This window comes from Bos indicus x Bos taurus, chromosome 11 (assembly GCF_003369695.1).
Source record: "Bos indicus x Bos taurus breed Angus x Brahman F1 hybrid chromosome 11, Bos_hybrid_MaternalHap_v2.0, whole genome shotgun sequence".
NCBI lineage: Eukaryota > Metazoa > Chordata > Mammalia > Artiodactyla > Bovidae > Bos > Bos indicus x Bos taurus.
The window spans coordinates 10,986,809-11,011,084 of NC_040086.1; the positions used below are offsets into that span (position 1 = coordinate 10,986,809).

The 24,276-nt window shown below is 40.9% G+C and overlaps 1 protein-coding gene across 7 annotated transcripts in view; it reads right to left on the reverse strand.

Annotated features, from left to right (window-relative positions):
* ALMS1 (ALMS1, centrosome and basal body associated protein) overlaps nt 1–18,859 on the reverse strand; it is a 190,536-nt gene extending 171,677 nt beyond the window's left edge. For 2 of the 7 annotated variants that reach the window (XM_027554877.1, XM_027554878.1), the window contains exon 1: nt 18,507–18,852. In XM_027554877.1, the coding sequence (XP_027410678.1) occupies nt 18,507–18,797 (291 nt within the window). In that variant the 5' untranslated portion in view covers nt 18,798–18,852. Of the gene's footprint in view, nt 1–18,506 lie in introns of all 7 variants that reach the window. The other 5 variants (XM_027554876.1, XM_027554875.1, XR_003513293.1 and 2 more) reach the window with 4 other exon arrangements.
* Nucleotides 18,860–24,276: the final 5,417 nt, after the last annotated feature.

A 24,276-nucleotide genomic window follows, 5' to 3' on the forward strand; every position in this document is an offset into this window, starting at 1 on the left:
CTGAGGTTATTTTCTATTCTTTGTTATTGTTCTGCCTTTTTTTTTCCTTTTCTTCCTTTTCTATATTTTTCTTTTCCACAACCATGGCTTGTGGAATCCCAGTTCAGGACTGAGCCCCAGGAGGCAGGAGTGCTGAGTCCGAATGGCTAGAGTAACAGAGAAAACTTCAGGTGCCAGGGAGTATTAATTAGAGTGAGGTTTCCCAAAGGTCCACATCTCAAAACAAAGACCCAGCTCTACCCAACTACCTGAAAACTCCACTGCTGGAAACTAAGACTAAACAACTTGTGAGACAGGAACGTACTCCCAACTATCAAAAAAAAAAAAAATGACAAAAAAAATATGTTAAAGATGAAGGAGCAAGTTAAAAACTACAAGACCAAATAAATGAAGAGGAAACAGGCAACCTATGTGAAAAAGAATTTCAAGTAATGACAGTAAAGAAGTTTCAAAATATCAAAAATAGAAAAAATACAAGAATCATTTAACACATTTACTAAAGACCTAGAAGAAATAAAAATAAACATAGATGAACAACACAATCACTGAAATTAAAAATAATCTAAAAGGAATCACTAGTAGAATAACTGAGGCAGAAGAATGGATAAGTGAGCTGGAAGACAGAATAACAGAAATAACTGCTGAGGAGCAGAAAAAAGAAATATAAGAGTAGAGGACAGTCTCAGAGACCTCTGGGACAATAATAAATGCACCAAAATTCAAATTATTAGCATTCCAGAAGAAGAGAAACAAAGGGTATGAGAAAATATGTGAGGAGATTATAGTGGAAAACTCCCCTACTATAGGAAAGGAAATAAGCACCCAAGTCCAGGAAGCCCAGACAGTCCCATACAGGATAAACCCAAAGAGAAATACAACAACACACATATTAATCACACTAAAAAAATTTAAACACAAAGAAAAAATACTAAAAGCAGCAAGGGAAAAGCAAAAAATAACATACGAAGCAATCCCCATAAGGTTAACAGCTGATTTTTCAGCAGAAACTCTGCAGGCCAGAGAGAGTGGAAGGATATATTTAAAGTGATGAAGGATAAAAACTTACAACCAAGAGTACCAGCAAGGATCTCATCAGATTTGAAGAAGAAATCAAAAGCTTTACAGACAAGCAAAAGTTCAGTGAATTCAGCGCCACCAAACCAGCTTTCGGAGAAGGCAATGGCACCCCACTCCAGTACTCTTGCCTGGAAAATCCCATGGACGGAGGAGCCTGGTAGGCTGCAGTCCATGGGGTCACTAAGAGTCGGACACCACTGAGCGACTTCACTTTCTCTTGTCACTTTCATGCACTGGAGAAGGAAATGGCAACCCACTCCAGTGTTCTTGCCTACAGAATCCCAGGGACGGGGGAGCCTGGTGGGCTGCCGTCTTAGGGGTCGCACAGAGTCGGACACAACTGAAGTGACTTAGCATAGCAAACCAGCTTTACAACAAATGCTAAAGGAAATTCTCTAGTAGGAAACACAAGAGAAGAAACAGACTCACAAAAATAAATCCTAAACAATTAAGAAAATGGCATTAGGAACATATATATAACTACCTTAAATGTAAATGGATTAAATGCTACAATCAAGACACAAGCTGGCTGACTGGATACAGAAACAAGACCTGTGTATATGCTGCCTATAGGAGAGCCACTTCAGACCTAAGGATACATACAGACTGAAAGTTGAGGGATGGAAAAAGATATTCCATGCAAGTGGGAATCAAAAGAAAGTGGGAGTAGCAACACTTATATCAGATAAAACAGACGTTAAAATAAAAACTGTTACAAAAAATAAGGAAGGACATGACATAATGAAAAAGGGATCAACTCAAGAAGATATAACAATTATAAATACTAATTCACCCAACATAGAAGCGCCTCAATACATAATGCAAATACTAACGACCACAAAAGGGGAAACTGACAGTAACAGCGTAACAGAAGGGGACTTTAACACCCCAATTACACCAATGGACAGATCATCCAGACAAAATTTATAAGGAAACACAAGCCTTAAATCACATACTAGTCCAAATGGAGCTAACTGAGATCTCTAGGACATTCCATCCCAAAACAGCAGAATACACTTTTTTCTCAACTGAACATGGAACATTCTCCACAATGGATTACATCTTGGGTCACAAATCAAGCATTGGAAAATTTAAGAAAACTAAAATTGTATCAAGCATATTTTCTGACCACAGTGCTATGCAACTTGATATCAATTACAGGAAAAGAAAGAAAACTGTAAAAATCACGAACACATGGAGGCTAAACAACACACTTCTAAATAACCAACAAGTCACTGAAGACATCAAAAAGGTTATTTAAAAAAATACCTAGAAACAAAAAGACAATGAAAACACAATGACCCAAAACCTGTGGGATGCAGCAAAATCAGTTCTAAGAGGAAAGTTTATAGCAATACAAGCCTATCTCAAAAAACAACAGCAATCAAAAAATCAACAACCTGACTTTATACCTAAAGCAACTAGAAAAAGAACAAAAAACCCTGAAGTTAGCAGAAGGAAAGAAATTAGAAAGATCAGAGCAGAAATAAATGAAAAAGAAATGAAAGAAAAATAGCAAAGATCAATAAAACTAAAAGTTAATTCTTTGAGAAGATAAACAAAATTGACAAACCACTAGCCAGACTTATCGAGGAAAAAAAAGGGAGAGGACTCAAATCAATAAAATTAGAAATGAAAAAGAACTTACAAGAGACAACACAGAAATACAAAGGATCTTAAGAGTCAATGACAAGCAACTATATGCCAATAAAATGGACAACCTGGAAGAAATGGGCAAGTTCTTAGAAAAATCTTCCAAATCTGAACCAGGAAGAAACAGAAATCATGAATGGACCAATTACAAGCACTGAAATCAAAACTGCGATCAAAAATCTTCAACAAACAAAAGCGCAGGGCCAGATGGCTTCACCGGCGAATCCCACATCAAGTTTAGAGAAGAACTAACATCTATCCTGCTAAAACTATTCCAGGAAACTGCAGAGGAAGGAAAAACCCCAAACTCATTCCAGGAGGCCACCATCACTAAAACCAGACAAAGACACCACAAAAAAGAAAATTCCAGGCCAATATCAAAATCCTCAACAAAATTTTAGCAAAAAGAAGGCAATAACATATTAAAAGGATCATACATCATGACCAAGTGCGATTTATCCCAGGGATGCATGGATTCTTCAATATATACAAAAAAATCAATGTGATACACAGTATCAAAAAACTGAAAGATAAAAACCATATGATCATCTCAATAGAGACAAAGAAAGCTTCTGACAAAATTCAACACTCATTTATGATAAAAACTCTCCAGAAAGTAAGCATAGAAGGAAACTACATCAACATAATAAAGGCCATATATGACAAATTCAAAGCAAATATTCTCAATGGTGAAAAACTGAAAGCATTTCCTCTAAGACTAGGAACAAGAGAATGGTGCTGACTCTCATCACTATTATCCAACATAGTGTTGGAAGTCCTAGCCACAGCAATCAAAGAAGAAAAAGAAATAAAAGAAATCCAAATTGAAAATAAAGATAAAACTTTCGCTGTCTACAAATGACATACATAGAAAAATCTAAAGATTCTGCCAGAAAATTACTAGAGTTAGTCAATGAATACAGTAAAGTCACAGGATATAAAATTAATACACACAAATCCTTTGCATTCCTATACACTAACAATGAAAAATCAGAAAAAGGTTAAGGAAACAATCCCATTCACCACTGCAGCAAAAAAGGATAAAATACCTAGGAATAAACCTACCTAAAAGAAAAAAAAAACCCATGCAGAAAACTATAGGACACCGATGAAAGAAATCCAAGATGTCACAAATAGATGGAGAGATATACCGTTTTCTTGAATTGGAGAAATCAATATTGTGAAAATGACTATACTACCCAAAGCAATCTACAAATTCAATGCAATACCTATCAAATTACCAATGGTATTTTTCTACAGAACTAGAACAAAAAAATTTCACGATTTGCATGGAAACACAAAAGACCCCAAAGAGCCAAATCAATCTTAACAAAGAAAAACAGAGCTGGAGGAATCAACCTTCCTGACTTCAGACTATACTACAAAGCTACAGTCATCAAGAGTATGGTACAAGCACAAAAACAAATACAGATCAATGGAACAAGACACAAAGCCCAGATACGGAGAAGGCAATGGCACCCCACTCCAGTACTCTTGCCTGGAAAACCCCATGGACGGAGGAGCCAGGTAGGCTGCAGTCCATGGGGTCGCTAAGAGTCAGACATGACTGAGCGACTTCACTTTCACTTTTCACTTTCATGCACTGGAGAAGGAAATGGCAAACCACTCCAGTGTTCTTGCCTGGAGAATCCCAGGGACGGGGGAGCCTGGTGGGCTGCCATCTCTGGGGTCACATAGAGTCGGACTTGACTGAAGCAACTTAGTAGTAGTAGTAGTAGTAGTAGTAGTAGTAGTAGTAGTAGTAGTATGGGCACCTTATCTTTGACAAAGGAGGCAAGAATATACAATGGAGAAAAGACAGCCTCTTCAGCAAGTAGTTCTGGGAAAACTAGACAGCTACATGCTAAAGAATGACACTAGAAGACTTCCTAACATCATACTCAAAAATAAACTCAAACTGGATTAGACTTAAATGTAAGCTCAGAAAGTATAAAGCTCTTAGGGGAAAACATAAGTAGAATATTCCTTGACATAAACCACAGTAAGATCCTCTATGACCCACCTCCTAGAGTAATGGAAATAAAAAAAAAAAAATGAGACCTAATTAAACTTAAAAGCTTTTGCACAACAAAGGAAACAATAAAAAAGATTAAAAGACAACCCTCAAAATAAGAGAAAATTGCAAATGAAACAACTGACAAAGGATTAATCTAAAATATATAAGAAGCTCGTACAGCTCAGTATTAGGAAAACAAACAGCCCAATCAAAAATGGGTCAGATCAGATCAGATCAGTCGCTCAGTCATGTCCGACTCTTTGCGACCCCATGAATAGCAGCACGCCAGGCCTCCCTGTCCATCACCAACTCCCAGAGTTCACTCAGACTCATGTCCATCGAATCAGTGATGCCATCCAGCCATCTCATCCTCTGTCATCCCCTTCTCCTCTTGCCCCCAATCCCTCCCAGCATCAGAGTCTTTTCCAATGAGTCAACTCTTCGTATGAGGTGCCCAAAGTACTGGAGTTTCAGCCTTAGCATCATTCCTTCCAAAGAAATCCCAGGGCTGATCTCCTTCAGAATGGACTGGTTGGATCTCCTTGCAGTCCAAGGGACTCTCAAGAGTCTTCTCCAACACCACAGTTCAAAAGCATCAATTCTTCAGCGCTCAGTCTTCTTCACAGTCCAACTCTCACATCCATACATGACCACAGGAAAAACCATAGCCTTGACTAGACGAACCTTTGTTGGCAAAGTAATGTCTCTGCTTTTCAATATGCTATTGAGGTTGGTCATAACTTTCCTTCCAAAGAGTAAGCGTCTTTTAATTTCATGGTTGCAGTCACCATCTGCAGTGATTTTGGAGCCCAGAAAAATAAAGTCTGCCACTGTTTCCACTGTTTCCCCATCTATTTCCCATGAAGTGATGGGACCAGATGCCATGATCTTCGTTTTCTGAAGACATATAGATGGCCAATAAACAGATGAAAAGATGCTTAACGTCACTAATTATCAGAGAAATGCAAATCAAAACTTCAATGAGGTATCACCTCATGCCAGTCAGAATGGCCATCATCAAAAACTGTACAAACCATAAATGTTGGAGAGGAGGTAGAGAAAAGGGAACTCTACACTGTTGGTGGGAATACAAACTCATGCAGACTTTATGGAGAACAGGATAAAGATTACTTCAAATACTAGGAATAAATCATCGTATGACCCAGCAATTCCACTACTGGGCCATAATCAGTATGAGAAAACCATAATCAAAACTCAAGACACATGTACCCCAATGTTCACTGCAGCACTGCTGACAACAGCCAGGACATGGAAGCAACCTGGATGTCCATCAGCAGAGGAATCAACAAAAAAGATATAGTACATACATACTACTCAGTCATCAAGAAGAATGAATTTGAGTCAGTTCTCATGAGATGGATGAAGCTAGAGCCTGTTATACAAAGTGAAGTAAGTGAGAAAGACAAAACAAATATAGTAATTAACGCATATATACAGAATCTAGAAAAATTATATTGATGAAGCTATCTGCAGGGAAGGAATGAAGACAAAGATGTAGAGAATGGACTTATGGACACCGTGGGGGAGGGAGAGAGTGGGACAAATGGAGAACGCAGCATCAATATACACACATTGTCCAGTGTAAGCTGGACAGGTGGGAGAAGCTGCTGTGCGGCACAGGGAGCCCATCTAGTGCTCTGTGATGATGTGGAGGGGGGATGATGGTGGGGAGAGACGCTAGGGAGGCAGGGGATGTACGTATAGTTATGGCTGATTGCACTGTTGTACAGCAGAAACCAACACACCAATGGGGAAAAAAAAAAAGTAATTTGAACTTAAAAAATAGAGTGTATATGGGGAGTCAAAAGACCCAAGAAAGCCAAAAAAACAACAGACACTATCTGACTTAAAAACTTCCTGTAAAGCTACAGCGATCAAGACAATGTGGCACTGGTGAAAGACCAGCAAACAGATCGCTGTGACACAACAAAGTCCAGAAACAGACCGAGATAAAGACCGCTGATCCTTGACAAAGGAACAAGGCAACGTAATGGAGCCAAGACCGTCTTTTCGACAAACGATGCCGGGATAACTGGACACGCATGTGCAAAAAGCGACTTGGGACAGATCTTACAGCTCTCACAAAATTCAACTCAAAACAGGGAATATAAAACTGTAAAAACTGTAGAACACCTAGAAGATAACACAGGAGAAAACCTAGATGACCTGGGCTATGGTGATCACTTTTTAGGTACAACACCAAAGGCACAACCCGTGAAAGAAAGAGTTGATAAGCTGGACTCATCAAAATTAAAAACTTTCGTTCCATGAAAGACAATGTCAAGAGAATGAGAAGACAAGCCACAGGCGAGGAGAAGATATTTCTAAAAGACATAACCTGATAAGGACTGTTAACCAACATACAGCACTGAGCACACATGCAGCGAGTCATCAGACTGCTTGGTACTGACCCAAATGGACTGAAAAGATGGTTAGTCTCTCAGTCGTGTCTGATTCTCTGCAGCCTCACACACTGCAGCCCACCAGGCTGCTCTGTCATGGAATTTTCCAGGCAAGAATACTGCAGTGGGTAGCCATTCCCTTCTCCAGGGGGTCTTGCCAACCCAGGGATTGAACCCAGGTCTTCTGCATTGCAGGTACATTCGTTACAGTCTGACTCATCAGGGAAGTCCAACGAAAATATCCTTTAGTAGATGAATGGATAAAATAAACTGTGGCTCATTTAGACAATAATATTATCGAGAACTAAAAAGAAATGAGCCACTAAGTCATGAAAAGACATGGAGAAACTATATTGGTGGATACATGCCATTATACATTTGTCAAAAACCATAGAATGTACAATACCAAAAGTGAGCCCTAATATACACTCTGGCTTTGGATGTCAATGTAGGTTCATCATAACAAACGTATTACACTCTGACGTTGGAAATTGACAGTGGAGGACGCTGTGCATGTGTGGGAGCAGGAAGTAGATGGGAAATCTCAATTTTTTTTTGGAACCTACAATTGCTCTAAAAAATGATCTGTTGAGGAAATTCCCTGGTCGTCCAATGGTTAGGACGCCATGCTTTCACTGCCAAGGGCACAGGTTCAATCCCTTGTGGGGGAACTATGATCCCACAAGCTGTGAAAGTGAAAGTCACTTTGCGACCCCATGGACTATACAGTCCATGGACTTCTCCAGGCCAGAATACTGGAGTGAGTAGCTGCTCCCCCCTTCAGGGGATCTTCCCAACCCAGGCATCAAACCCAGGTCTCCAGCATTGCAGGCGGATTCTTTACCAGCTGAGCCACAAGGGAAGCCCAAGAACACTGGAGTGGGTAGCCTATCCCTTCTCCAGAGGATCTTCCTGACTCAGGAATTGAACCAGGGTCTCCTGCATTGAAGGCGGATTCTTTACCAACTGAGCTACTAGGGAAGCCAAGCTATGGAGCATGGTGAAAACAAACAAACAAACAAACAAAACCACAGTCTGCTGAAAAACAACTAAAACAAGGCTCTGGTCCAGCATGCAAGGAGTTAGGAAGTCATCACTCCCATCCCTACAAAAAGAAAACACCCTAACCAAATTGAAAATCAACAACTCTTCTTATATCCACCAGAGAACTGAAATTAAGGGCAAACTACAGTCCCAGACATCCTGGAATGGGAAGTCAAGTGGCCTTAGGAAGCATCACTACAAACAAAGCTAGTAGAGGTGATGGAATTCCAGTTGAGCTATTTCAAATCCTGAAAGATGATGCTGTGAAAATGCTGCCAGCAAATCTGGAAAACTCAGCAGTGGCCACAGGACTGGAAAAGGTCAGTTTTCATTCCAATCCCAAAGAAAGGCAAAGCCAAAGAATGCTCAAACTACTGCACAATTGCACTCATCTCACACGCTAGTAAAGTAATGCTCAAAATTCTCCAAGCCAGGCTTCAGCAGTACATGAACCGTGAACTTCCAGATGTTCAAGCTCATTTTAGAAAATGCAGAGGAACCAGAGATCAAATTGCCAACATCCTCTGGATCATGGAAAAAGCAAGAGAGTTCCAGAAAAACATCTATTTCTGCTTTATTGACTATGCCAAAGCCTTTGACTGTGTGGATCACAATAAACTGTGGAAAATTCTTCAAGAGATGGGAATACCAGACCACCTTATCTGCCTCCTGAGAAACCTATATGCAGGTCAGGAAGCAACAGTTAGAACTGGACATGGAACAACAGATTGGTTCCAAATAGGAAAAGGAATACGTCAAGGCTGTATATTGTCACCCTGCTTATTTAACTTATATGCAGAGTGCATCATGAAAAACGCTGCCGGAATCAAGATTGCCGGGAGAAATATCAGTAACTTCAGATATGCAGATAACACCACCCTTATGGCAGAAAGTGAAGAGGAACTAAAAAGCCTCTTGATCAAAGTGAAAGATGAGAGTGAAAAAGGTGGCTTAAAGCTCAACATTCAGGAAACTAAGATCATGGCATCTGGTCCCATCACTTCATGGGAAATAGATGGGGAAACAGTAGAAACAGTGTCAGACTTTATTTTTGGGGGGCTCCAAAATCACGGCAGATGGCGACTGCAGCCATGAAATTAAAAAGACGCTTACTGCTTGGAAGGAAAGTTATGACCAACCTAGATAGCATATTCAAAAGCAGAGACATTCTTTGCCAACAAAGGTCCGTCTAGTCAAGTGGTCATGTATGGATGTGAGAGTTGGACTGTGAAGAAAGCTAAGCACCTAAGAATTGATGCTTCTGAACTGTGGTGTAGGAGAAGACTCTTAAGAGTCCCTTGGACTGCAAGGAGACCCAACCAGTCCATTTTAAAGGAGATCAGCCCTGGGTGTTCTTTGGAAGGACTAATGCTAAAGCTGAAACTCCAATACTTTGGCCACCTCATGCAAAGAGTTGACTCACTGGAAAAGACTCTGATGCTGGGAGGGATTGGGGGCAGGAGGAGAAGGAGACGACAGAGGATGGCATGGCTGGATGGCATCACCGACTGGATGGACGTGAGTTTGAGTGAACTCCAGGAGTTGGTGATGGACAGGGAGGCCTGGCGTGCTGCAATTCACGGGGTCACAAAGAGTCAGACACGACTGAGCAATTGAACTGAACTGAACAGTCCAGCAAATCTGGGACAGACAAACAGATACAGACAATCACAACTAACGGGACAGAGTTCCAGAGCAGACACCACGAAGGACAGGGAAGGAAAGCCTAAATTGTAAATGACAAATTATTAGAGGCTCAGGATAGAGAACTCTGAGATTTAAAAAGTCCAGGGAAAGTCTTAGAGGGGCTCCCACACTTTTGGAGTTTTACTTCCAGGAACTGCACCAGGTTTCACAGTTAAGATTAGAGAAAAATCTCTTGCTGTGGCAGGAGAAGAGGGAAAAGTAGTCGTTTTGAAATAAGTCTAGAAGCATTCTGTCCTTAAGACCTGCCTGCAAAAGAAACTATTTTACCAGAGACTGGGGTTTTACCAGAGACTAAGTGATGCCGGGGAAGGGAAATATTCAACTCCAAGCCCCCTCCTAGCTTTCTTATTTTATTTAAGGAGAAACCAATGAGAAACCCTAGTGAAGCTCACAGCCTAGAGAAAGACTGAGACCTCACAATATGACTACAGAACACCTCCCCTCCGCCCATACCTCACCACTACATCAACGCGGCTCCTGATGAGAATGGTACACGAATGCAAGAACAGCACATCCAGATCTTATTTAAGAGGTCCTTAGAGAAATCCAAAGAAAACAGGCGGAACAAAAGCAAGGCCATCAGAGGAAATTTTAGCCTTTGACACCTACTGCTATAGCAAACAAACACAAAATCACCTCTAACCAGATAAACTTATGAAACCTCACACTAAAAGGCTATTTACTTCAGTTCCTAGCATATCATATTCATTCGGTACACGCCTGGTTTTCCACACACACACACAAATTACAAAACATAAACGACAAAAACAACTTTTTTGTTTTACAAAAAACAAAAGCAGGTTAAAGAGACAGCAAGGATCAGAATCAGACTCAGATAAGGCAGAGATGTTGGAGGTTCAGTTTGTAAAGATGCAAAAGTTCTGGAGATAGATGGTGGTAAAGATTATAAAACAATGTGAATGTACTTAATGTCACTTAAACCTGGTTAAAATGGGGAAATTCCCTGGTAGCCCACTGTTTAGGACTCAGTGCTTTAACTGCCAGGGCCCGAAGTTCAATCCCTGGTTATGGAACTAAGATCCTGCAAGCTGCGAGGCTCAGCCAAAATAAATATATTTTATTTATAGCTTAAACCAGTAAATTTTATGGTATACATATTTTACCACAATTTTTAAGAAAAGAAAAAGAAATCAAGGTAGAAAAAAAGAAACAAGCCACCAGACCATGAAAAGACATGGAAGAACCTTAAAAGCATATTCCTAAGTGAAAGAAGCCATCCTAAAAGGCTACATACTGTATGACTCTAAGCACATGACTTTCTGGAAAATGCTAAACTACAAAGACAATAAAAACAGCAGCAGCTGCCAGGGTTTCAGAGGAAGGAGGGAAGGGACAAATAAGCAGAACACGGGGATTTTTTTTTAGGCAGTGAAACTATTCTGTGTGATACTGTAAAATAGTGGATATATGTCATTATACATTTGTCAAAATCCAAAGAATGTACAAAAAAGTGGACTCTAATAAAAACATACACTTATAATTAATAGCAATGTATCAATATTGGCTTACCAACTGTAACAAATATGCCAGCCTAATACAAGATGCTAATAACAGAGAAAACAGGGGAGGGAAAAGAGGTACATGGGAATTCTGAACTTTTTGCTAAACATAAAACGGCTCCCAATAAAGTCTACTGGGACTTCCCTAGTGGTCCAATGGTTAAGAATCCATCTGCCAAAGCAGGGGACACAGGTTCCATCCTTGGTCTGGGAAAATACCACAAGCCGGGAGGCCACTAAGCCCAGGCACCACAACTTCTGAAGCCCACACACCTAGAGCCCACGCTCTGCAACAGGAGAAGCCACCACAGTGAGAGGCCTGAGCAGCGCAACTAGAGTAGTCCCTACTCACCACAGCTAGAGAAAGCCTACGGGCTGCCACAAAGATCCAGGGCAGCCAAAAAGAATACTAATAATTAAAAAAAAAAAAAAAGGATAGCCACCTGTGAGAAGATCAACAAGGAAATATAAGATGTGAACACACTATAAGCAAACTACATTATAGAATATTCCATCCTACAGCAGCAGATTATGCATTCTTCTCAGCATACATGGAACATCTCCAGGACAGACAACGTGTTAGGTTACAAAGCAAGCCTCAATGTTTTAAAATTTTATTTTATTAATGAATAGGCGATTTACAATGTTGTGTTAACTTCTGCTGTACAGCACAGTGATTCAGTTATAAACACAAGCCTCACATTTTTTAAAAAATTTAAATCATGGAAAGTATATTCTCCGCCAAAATGGAATGAAATTAGAAATCTATAACAGAAGGAAGTTAAGGAAATTCACAAACATGTAGAAATTAAGCAACAGACTTCTAAACAACCAATGAAAAAAAATCACAAAGAGAATTTTCAAATATTTTGAGATAGACAACAGGCAGAAAACAACTCAAATGTCCATCAACTGATAACGGATAAACAAATATAGTATATCCATACAATGGAATACTATTAAGTCATAAAAAGGAATGAAAAATTGATGTTATATTCATGGATTCCTAAAAACATTATGCTAAGTGAAAGAAGCCAGTCATAAAAGACCACACATTGGAATTGGTGGTGCAGTGGCTAGGACTCAATGCTCTCACTGCCAGGGTTCAAACCCTGGTGGGGGAACTAAGATCCAGAATCCGTGTGACATGTACCATATATTATATGATTCCATTTATATTAAATGACCAGAACAGGCAACTCTACAGACAGGGAAAGTAGATTAATAGTTGCCTTGAGGAATGGAAGCAAGAGGGGCGATAGCGAAAGTGTATAGGGTTTCTTTTTGAGGTCGTGAAAAAATTGTTCTAAAATTGTGGTGATGGCTACACATATCCATTAATATACTGAAAACCACTGAGCTGTGCAGTAAAATACAGGGTAAATTGCATGGTTTTTAAATTATATCACAACAAAACTGTTTAGAATGTTTTTAAATAAGCCGGTTGAACATTCAGCACATTAAGTAAAATTAAATAAATCAAATAAACCTAGGGAAATAGTAAAAGATGAGAGCTGAAATTAACGAACTAAATGGTGAAAAAGTCAACAGAATTAAACTTAAATATAAGAGCGGTTTCCTTGGATGAAAAAAATTAACAAAATATATCCATAGTTATTCAGATCAAGAGGAAAATAAAATACATAACATTAGGAATGAGAAGTGGAAATAATCACAAATGCAATGGAAAAAATAAAGAATACTATGTAACACTTCATTATAATTAACTAAAAATCCTTATTGAAATGATTTTCCAGAAAAATCATAAATTATCAAAATTAACTCCCCCCCCCCCCAAAAAAGGGGCTTACCCGGTGGGTAAGATGTTAATGAATCTGCCTGCAATGCCAGAGACCCAGGTTCGATCCCTAGGTCAGGAAGATCCCCTGGAGAAGGGAATAGCAATCCCATGGACAGAGGAGCCTGGAGCTGCAAACAGCCAGACACAACTGAGCAACTAAGAGTTTCAACTCAAAAAAAGTGAGACAGTATATACAAATTATAACCCTGAAAGGAATCCATAGGCACAGTAGCTTCACAAGTTATTATTTTTCCAACATGCAAGAAAGTCTTATATTATTTAAACTGTTCCAAGACATTAAAAAATCTTCCCAGTACCTCACATAAAAACATCATAATTCTGACTTCAAATTTGACCAAAAAAGTCAAGAAAACAATTTAACTTAAAACTATCATTTATCAAATATCTAAAGATAAAATTCAGCACTTCCTTAAGAGAGAAACACATTCTAACTGACAGCTTTCATCCCCAAGCTCAAAAAAGTTTTAATACTAAGAAAAAAATCTGTACTAATAGGCAAAAAAAAAAAAGATTAAGAGTTGTACAATGTAGATAAATTTGGAGATGGGGACTAGAAAGGTGAAGGAGTTCAGGCCTAAGCGTCTCTCCTAAGAAATGATAACCTGCTGACAGGAGAATGCTGAACACTAGATGAAGGCCAGAGGATAAGGGTGATAATGCAGAAGAATCTGAAGAAGGAAACATAAAAATATTTCCAAGAACTCTTGATGATCCAGTTAAAAGTTGGAGACCAAGTGGTCAAAAGGCACAAACTTCCAATAATAAGATAAATAAGAACTAAGTATATAATGCACAACATGACAAATAAATTAACGCTGCTGTATGCTATATATGAACACTGCTAACAGTAAACGCTGAGTTCTCATCACCAGGAAAAAATTATTTTCTATTCATGTTTCTAAGCCACATGAAATGACGACTTGTGATAATTACTTTATGATGTATGTAAGTCAAACCATGCTATATACCTTAAACTTATAAGTGCTTCATGTCAATTATATCTCAATATAGTTGGAAGAAAAGACTATCGTAAATAAATAATAACACTAAAAACAAAAAAAGTTGAAGACCAAGAACTTCTATGATACCGATTCACAGAACTGAATTATTTTCCCTAGCACAGTTCAGAAATTTAGGTTTAGGAATTACAAAGCAGAGACGTCTGAAACGGTTCATGTTGAATGGTCTGTAGGACTGGCCTGGCATAAGACCACCAAAGTAAAGGCTCTGAATCACTCACTTCCCTGAACTCTTAAAAAGACTTGGTTGTGGGACTTCCCTGGTGGTCCAGTGGTTAAGAATCCGCTTGCCAATGCCGGGTACATGGGTTCAATTCCTGGTCCCGGAAGATCCCATAGGCCGAGAGGCAACTAAGCCAGTGCTCACAACTACTGAAGCCCCCCAACTCTGAGCCTGTGCTCCACAGTAAGAAAAGCCGCTGCCATGAGAAGACGGCACACTGCCATGAGAAGTTGGCGTACAGCAATGAAGATTAGCCCTCACTCACCACAGCTAGAGAAAGCCCTCCCACAGCAACAAAGACCCAGCTCAGCTAAAAATAAATCTTTTTTTTTTTTTTTTTAAGACTTGGTTGTAAGGCAGGTCACATTTTGTACTGAACTTAAAACAGTTCCATACCTTAGCTCGGTGTCATCACTTGGAGTTGCAAACTTAATCAGTACCTTACAAATTACCACTAGAACATCCTTATTGTCAGAGACATGAGAGTGAATCAAATATTACAATTTTGTCATTTAACTTGAGGCTATCCTGAATGAAATTAATGTCTCCCATCATTTGGTCTCTTCCTTTGAATGCTGCTGCTGTTCAGTCACTATATCATGTCTGATTCTTTGCAACCCCATGGACTGTAGCCTACCGGGCTCCTCTGTCCATGGAATTTCCCAGGCAAGAATACTGGAGTGGGTTGCCATTTCCTTCTTCACAGGATCGTCCCAATCCAAGGACGGAACCCACATCTCCTGCTTGGCGGGTGGATTCTTTACTACTGAGTCACCTGGGAAGCCCCATCCTTTGAAGACACTGAATTAAATACTACACAACAAACTCATTTTCAAAAACTTATAGTTCATAAATTTCTAGCAAGAAATATAGAAGTCTCTCCTTTAAACATTTTTCCAATTTATGCCAGTAAATCTTAATATATTAGTAAATAAATCTTAACATATTAGTGAGCAAAAAAATTATCTTAATACATTTTATATCATTTTAAAACTACTTTTAATACAGCACATCACCCACACCTTCATAAACCCACCAAGGTAAACAAGAGAATATCTTTCTCTCAAAAAAAAAAACAAAAACAACCCTCTACGGAAAAAATACTCGGGCTCTAAAAAGCAGTATCTTCTATTACACAGATAGATCACTGCTAAACAAAAGAATAATCTCGTCACATTGGCTGTAAAGAAGTAAAAGGGCTTAATTAAAATCTTCAAGAAATATTAAAATTAAATATTAACAGTTATTCAAACAAGAAGTCATAGAACAAAATTAAAGTTACGAGACCTTATCCACAAGTGTGGCTTTAGTTTTGGTCCATATGTATATAGATAACTTACAATTTGAAATGTCTAGCCCAGATCCCTCCTCTGATCTCCAAAGCCAAACCCATAATCTTAACACCCATCCCAACCATCTCATCACCCTACCCCATGGCCACCACTTCTACCATAAACCTGGCCATTTTTCAATATTTGGCACAACCATTTATCCAATAACCTGACACCTCCTTGCCCTCGTGTTCCACATCTAATCCATTATTAGTGTAATAATAATGTAAAATTAGTGTACCACTGTGATTATTTTACTTCTTAAATTCCTCTTGAATCAGTCTACTTTTCTACATCCACCAACATGTGCCTATTACAAAATATCATCAGTTCCCGGCAATACTGCAATGTCCTAATTAATTAGCATCCTTGACATTATTGCTGCTCCCCACCCAGCCCAGGCATCAAAGCTGTTCTCTGCTCTGCTACAAAGTGATCTTCCTGAAACACAAATCTTATTCTGTATTTCTTTGTTTAAAAACATTTCAATGACTTCCACGGATAAAGCTTCCAAATCCTTGACATAGAACAGAAAGCCTTGAAATCTGTAATCAACCCTTATTGGCTCCTGGTTCCTTGAAAACGCCATACTCTCTTACCTACAGTACCTTTCCATGTGGCTTTCCCTCAGCTGGAAAGCTTCTTTTCCCTTTAATTGTGATCTGTCTTCAGACCTCAGCTTGTCATAACTTCCTCAGAGAAGCTTGCCCCAACTTCACTGACAAAACAGATTCCCTTACTAAATGTTTTCAAAGCATGTTAGGACATACGATTTTTACTTTTCTTTCTTCGACCAACTGAATTTTGTCTGCCTCCCTCTTTAAAGTGCATACGCTAGGAAAAAAGAAAAAACAAATATTTCCGTTCATCAAAATGCCACAGCATAAAGCATAATGTGTGGCCCATGATGAATGCTCAATACATGCTCAACGAATTGAGTACCGACAGGAATATTTACCAAGCAAAACAACTATTATTCTTTAATTATCAACAGCCTACAGCAATAATGTCCAGTAGAACTTTCTGTAATGATGAAATTATTCTACATCTGCACTGTCCAATTACACAGCCTCTAATCAAGCGTGGCTACCGAGCACTTGAAAAAGTGGTTGGTACAACAGAGGCACTGAATTTTTAATTTCACTTGATTTTAACAAATTAAGATGTAAAGAGTCAGACATTGCTATGACTACTGTATTGAACAGCACAGGTCTATATAGTCTTTTCTCTGTCTTTTTAATCGTTGCATCTTGTTTCACTCTACCCAGCTGACACCTTATCTAAGGAGCAGTCTTGAACAATAAACCCTAGACTTCTTTTTGTCCCCACAATGTTCCTCTCACAGAATAGAAACTTAATGTCTGATGACTAGATATCCGAATTGTATATCTTTCCTTTCTCCCTGAAAAAATAATCAATTAAATGCAGTTATTTGCAAAATGACCTTCAGAAGCCAGCCCAAAAATCAGCTCTTTCTAGTTTTCCAGACTGGTGGGAGCTGCAGCATAATAAACCTCCTGTATTTCGAAGCCCCTCCTACCTGCTAGGGACCCCTTTAGGGCTACAAAGAAGCTGAAGAAGCACAATTGGCCAGAAACCACTAGAGATTACTATTCAGGTAGCTTACTGAATGGGGAAACAATGAAAACTTGGGTTTCAAAATCACTGCAGGTGATGATTGCAGCCATGAAATTAAAAGACGCTTGCTCCTTGGAAGAAAAGCTATGACCAACCTAGACAGCACAGTAAAAGGCAGAGACATCACTTTGACGAAAAAAGGTCCGTCTAGTCAAAGCTATGGTTTTTTCAGTAGTCATGTACAGATGTGAGAGTTGGGCTATAAAGAAAGCTGAGCGCCAAAGGATTGATGCTTTTGAACTGTGGTGTTGAAGAAGACTCTTGAGAGTCCCTTGGACTGCAAGGAGATCAACCAGTCAATCCTAAAGGAAATCAGTCCTAAATATTCATTGGAAGGACTGATGCTGAAGCTCCAATACTTCGAACACCTGATGCGAAGTACTGACTCCTTAGAAAAGACCCTGATGCTGGGAAAGACTGAACGCAGGAGAAGGGGACGACAGAGGATGAGATGGTTGGATGGCATCACTGACTCAATGGACATGAATTTCAGCAAGCTCCGGGAGTTGGTGATGGACAGGGAAGCGTGCAGCAGTCCATGGGGTCGCAAAGAGTCGGACACGACTGAGCGATTGAACTGTCGTACAGAATCCACACTGCTCTCTCAAGCGGAGTTCCGCCCTTCAGGCAGATAATCTTCTGTCTCCAAAACAACAGAGTCCCTGGACAACCATTCTCTCCTTTCCTACACCGCTCTTTTCCTCTCCCTCAGGGGACAAGCCCCACCTCCTCCCAACAGCGTTTCTGAAACCACAGTACTGACTCCTCTGAACCCCTGGTGTAATTCAAAAAGCCCGGGGCCTGGGGCGGGGGAACAAGAGAGATCTTTGCCTGAAAGGACGGGAGACTTGGAGTACTCGGCAAGAGTCGGGGCCCAGGAAGCGACAAGGCCCCTACAAGCCTTTAAAAGCACACGTACTATTGTCAGGCACCGTGACGGGCGGCGAGCAGGAGGCAGACGGCAGGGAACATGCAAAGCGCTCAGGGACCACCTGCCCGACGGCGGCCCATACCTCTCCCCGGCCAGCTCACCTTCCCGGGGCTGGTCAGCTCGCTCTCCGAATAGCGGTGCCTTGGGAGAGACGCCTGAGGCAAAGTGGCGCCGGGGTGCGCTTGCAGCCAGGCTTTGGCCTCCTCGTCGTCCTCCTCGTCCGTACTCTCTCGACGCTGGCTCTCATAGTTAAAATCCGCCTCCGGCTCCCGTCTCTCCTCTTCCTCCATCTCCTCCACCATCACCACCTCGTCCTCGTCCAAGTTCTCCGCCCCCTCCTCCTCCTCCTCCTCCTCGAGCTCGCCGGGCCATGGTAGGTCCTCAGGCTCCATATTGGCGTCTCGCTCTAGGAGGTGGAGGAGGAGGAGGAGAGGGGAGGGGAGAGGGAAGGGAGGGGAAAATAAACGACTGGCGGTTTTGGCTGCGCGCAGGCGCAAAGACCGCCGACGCCTTGCGCGGGGCTGGGTGTTGGGAGGACAGGGCGGGGCAGGGAGTGAGCGCCCGTTGCTAAGGACGCCCGAAGGGGCCGGCGGGAAGGCCTGCGGCGCTGAGCGGCGGGCTGGCTAAGCCGACGCCTAGTCCCCGTCACTGGCTGTGGTCTCGCTCACAGTACTGTAAGCTCACAATAAACCCAGACAGGGCTCCTGTCGGAATGGGGAAGAATCTAGTCCTCGACTGGGCCGAGCCAAAACTGAATTTTCCCCTGCCCCGAGGGGCAATCAGACTCGGGGACAAACCCAAAATAATCAAACCTGCAAACTATAAATTCTTCAAAGTTTTCAATGTACTATGGGCACTTGAACCCAACAGCGGAAAAGCGTCAGAGGCAGTAGAGGGGTTAAGTAAGAACTGGACTTTGGTATCAAAAAGATGGGAGCTTGAATCCTAACATGGCCTCTAACAGCACTGAGACTAACCCTCTTTGAAATGAGGGTAATAGGCCCTTGTATAGGATGGTTCTGATAATTAAGGGAGATAACTTGTGAAGGGGTAGTGGTAGGTATTATTTGTTGACTACTGAATAGTAACGGTAAATGCTTACAGATTTGGGAGACAAGTGTTATAACCATTTTGTATTTGAAGAATCTAAGGCTGAGAAGAATAACTTGGCCAAAGTCTCTTACCTTATAAGTGGCTGGCAATGCCATCCCAGGTCTTCTGTAAGTCCAGTAATTGCCTTTGCCCAGACCTACAGCTAATAAAGAATAAAGTAGAAATATTTATACTGATAATATATATGTTTGGGGGTTCAGATCAGATCAGTCGCTCAGTCATGTCTGACTCTTTGCGACCCCATGAATCGCAGCACGCCAGGCCTCCCTGTCAATCACCAACTCCCAGAGTTCACCCAGACTCACGTCCATCGAGTCAGTGATGCCATCCAGCCAGCTCATCCTCTGTCGTCCCCTTCTCCTCCAGCCCCCAATCCCTCCCAGCATCAGAGTCTTTTCCAAATGAGTCAACTCTTCACATGAGGTGGCCAAAGTACTGGAGTTTCAGCTTTAGCATCATTCCTTCCAAAGAAATCCCAGGGCTGATCTCCTTTAGAATGGACTGGTTGGATCTCCTTGCAGTCCCAGGGACTCTCAAGAGTCTTCTCCAACACCACAGTTCAAAAGCATCAATGGCTGGGCTTTGCTGGAGCAGCCGTGAAGAGATAGCCCCCGCCCAAGGTAAGAGAAACCCAAGTAAGACGGTAGGTGTTGCAAGAGGGCATCAGAGGGCAAACACATACTCACAGAAAACTAGTCAATCTAATCACACTAGGACCACAGCCTTGTCTAACTCAATGAAACTAAGCCATGCCCGTGGGGCAACTCAAGATGGGCGAGTCATGGTGGAGAGATCTGACAGAATGTGGTCCACTGGAGAAGGAAATGGCAAACCACTTCAGTATTCTTGCCTTGAGAACCCCATGAACAGTATGAAAAGGCAAAATGATAGGATACTGAAAGAGAAACTCCCCAGGTCAGTAGGTGCCCAATATGCTACTGGAGATCAGTGGAGAAATAACTCCAGAAAGAATGAAGGGATGGAGCCAAAGCAAAAAGAATACCCAGCTGTGGATGTAACTGGTGATAGAAGCAAGGTCCAATGCTGTAAAAAGCAATATTGCATAGGAACCTGGAATGTCAGGTCCATGAATCAAGGCAAATTGGAAGTGGTCAAACAAGAGATGGCAAGAGTGAATGTCGGCATTCTAGGAATCAGAGAACTGAAATGGACTGGAATGGGTGAATTTAACTCAGATGACCATTATATCTACTAATGTGGGCAGGAATCTCTCAGAAGAAATGGAGTGGCCATCATGGTCAACAAAAGAGTCCAAAATGCAGTACTTGGATGCAATCTCAAAAACGACAGAATGATCTCTGTTCGTTTCCAAGGCAAATCATTCAATATCACAGTAATCCAAGTCTATGCCCCAACCAGTAATGCTGAAGAAGCTGAAGTTGAACGGTTCTATGAAGACCTACAAGACCTTTTTAGAACTAACACCCAAACACGATGTCCTTTTCATTATAGGGGACTGGAATGCAAAAGTAGGAAGTCAAGAAACACCTGGAGTAACAGGCAAATTTGGCCTTGGAATAGAGAATGAAGCAGGGCAAAGACTAATAGAGTTTTGCCAAGAAAATGCACTGGTCATAACAAACACCCTCTTCCAACAACACAAGAGAAGACTCTATACATGCACATCACCAGATGGTCAACACTGAAATCAGATTGATTATATTCTTTGCAGCCAAAGATGGAAAAGCTCTATACAGTCAGCAAAAACAAGACCAGGAGCTGACTGTGGCTCAGACCATGAACTCCTTATTGCCAAATTCAGACTTAAACTGAAGAAAGTAGGGAAAACCACTAGACCATTCAGGTATGACCTAAATCAAATCCCTTATGATTATACAGTGGAAGTGAGAAATAGATTTAAGGGACTAGATCTGATAGATAGAGTCCTGATGAACTATGGAATGAGGTTCGTGACATTGTACAGGAGACAGGGATCAAGACCATCCCCATGGGAAAGAAATGCAAAAAAAGCAAAATGGCTGTCTGGGGAGGCCTTACAAATAGCTGTGAAAAGAGGAGAAGCGAAAAGCAAAGGAGAAAAGGAAAGATATAAACATCCGAATGCAGAGTTCCAAAGAATAGCAAGAAGAGATAAGAAAGCCTTCTTCAGTGATCAATGCAAAGAAATAGAGGAAAACAACAGAATGGGAAAGACTAGGGATCTCTTCAAGAAAATCAGAGATACCAAAGGAATATTTCATGCAAAGATGAGCTCGATAAAGGACAGAAATGGTAGGGACCTAACAGAAGCAGAAGATATTAAGAAGAGATGGCAAGAATACACAGAAGAACTGTACAAAAAAGATCTTCACGACCCAGATAATCACGATGGTGTGATCACTGACCTAGAGCCAGACATCCTGGAATGTGAAGTCAAGTGGGCCTTACAAAGCATCTCTATGAACAAAGCTAGTGGAGGTGATGGAATTCCGGTTGAGCTATTCCAAATCCTGAAAGATGATGTTTGGGGGTTAGTCAATGATTTTTAAATGCTTTAAAAACAAAGATTTCCCTATCCCTTAAGAACGCCTATAAAATGAATGGGAAATTAAAGAATCTTGAGATCCCTTGTTGTTATCTAAGGAGACAGACACAAAGTGAAGTCCAGCAAAAATTCTTCTCGGTATTGTAACAGGAGGGAAAGGGGCAGGGCACAACCAACAGTTGTGGCATAATTTAGGGGCTTTGCCAAGATTGAAGGTCCTATCTGCCAATGACACAATCCTGGGAAAACCATAAAGATAGCATATGGAGGCCCAAAGCCTCAGGACTCCTTGGAACACCTCTAAATGAACTTTGAGTACATATAAGTACAATTCTTCTTATGGTGGGTTCTGGCTTTTTCTTGCTGGAGAGCTATGGCTTTAATGATAGGGGAAAAATTGCTTTATTTTATATTTTGACTTGAGAAATCTCGATGTACCTCTCCAGTAACAGGATCACACATTTCGTTGAATCTGTTATTAAGTAATTCTGTAAAACTTTACCATTTACCTAGAAACCCCACTGTCCTTATCATCCACAAATGTCAGGAAAAATAAAGAGAACTAGTGGAATTATAAAACTAATTATCAAATCTTTCAGAAATCTTCAAACTTCCAAGGCCCAAAGAACTTCTATTTACCTTGATAGCAATAACATGAACCTCTCTAGGCTGCAGTCCATGGGGTCGCTAAGAGTCGTGCACGACTGAGTGACTTCACTTTCACTTTTCACTTTCATGCATTGGAGAAGGAGATGGCAACCCACTCCAGTATTCTTGCCTGGAGAATCCCAGGGACGGAGGAGCCTGGTGGGCTGCCGCACAGAGTCGGACACGACTGAAGTGACTTAGCAGCAGGATGTATGTATCTCCTTCTGAATTAAGGATAGACTGCCTCCTGTATTTAGGAACTACTTTCAATACTAAATTCTACCTTGATACAATCTGATATGACTAATTGCTCCAGGGGCCCACATAATAATTCCTGCTTTATAAACAATAGGTAGAATCTGCATTTCCAAAGCATCCACCTAAGTAACTTTTGCATGATCTGAAACCTGGAAATTTGATCTTTCTGAAAAAATATCAGAAGAAAACTTCCCTTGAACCTCAATGGAAAAGACCTGATTAGGTACTGCTAACAAGTGGACCAGCAGTGAAATTCCAAGGCATTGATCTTGGGTCCATGTTTCTCAGCCAAAAATATAAGCATCATTTTTTCCTGACTACAGGACATCCATTCCATTAGAAGACCTCAAACTGAAGATTCTTGGGAATTCTCCAGAGGCTGCTGATTATAGAAGTGGACAGCTTGTGCCCATGACAACAAAACAAGATTACTTTTCTGATTCTTCAGCATCCTTCACCCTACCACTAATCTTGCCTATTATTGTACTTTGACAACTAACAAAATGATTTCTCAATATGATCTACCTTGCTGGGGACCAGCCCCAGCTGATCCAGGGTATTCGAAGGAGAGACGGCCTAGGTGACTATTTATATGCTAATTAGAGATATAGAGAACAATAGAATGAGGATAGCTCAGTAGGAAAATTCAGTGGAGAAAAGAAGCTGAGTAGCTTGGTTTACGCGGGAGACCAATAAAACTTCAAGACAAGAAGTTTGCACCACTTACGTAGGCCGCAGGCGCCCTCTCGAATACCGGAAGGTGCCTCACCCTAGACACCTTCTCGAGTGGGTCTTAGAAGCCCAGGCATAATTAGTAAGCGTGGTGGGTTCCGCGCTCCAGATGGAGACTCAGCTGGAAGTTAAAGGGAAGAATGACATGGAGAGACCAAGCGCTGGTGAACAAGGCCCGTAGCTTTATTTTTAACAGGGGCTTTTATACCCTAAGTTACACATAGAGGATAATAGGGGATGCAAAGTCAGCAGTCTTTGACCCCTATCAAAAACCAGGGTTTCTTTCCTGCAAATTTATCGTATACAAATGGTTTAGGTGATTTACATCATCTTCTGGCCAGAAGGCCTACTAACATTTTATGCCTCTTGACAAGGACTTATCAACAAAGACTTATTTTCTCTAAGAGTAATTATTTTAAGGTTTGGCACCATCTTCCAAAGATAAAATTGCATTCCTATAGGGCGGATGTGTAATGGGCTTACAACAAAGAAAAGAATTTATTACCTTAAGGGTCTAAAGTTACTAACACCAAGGCCACTACTTATTTTTTCTATATACCAACTATTAATTAATACACATTCAAGGATACAATTCAGGGGATGTGAAAACTTGG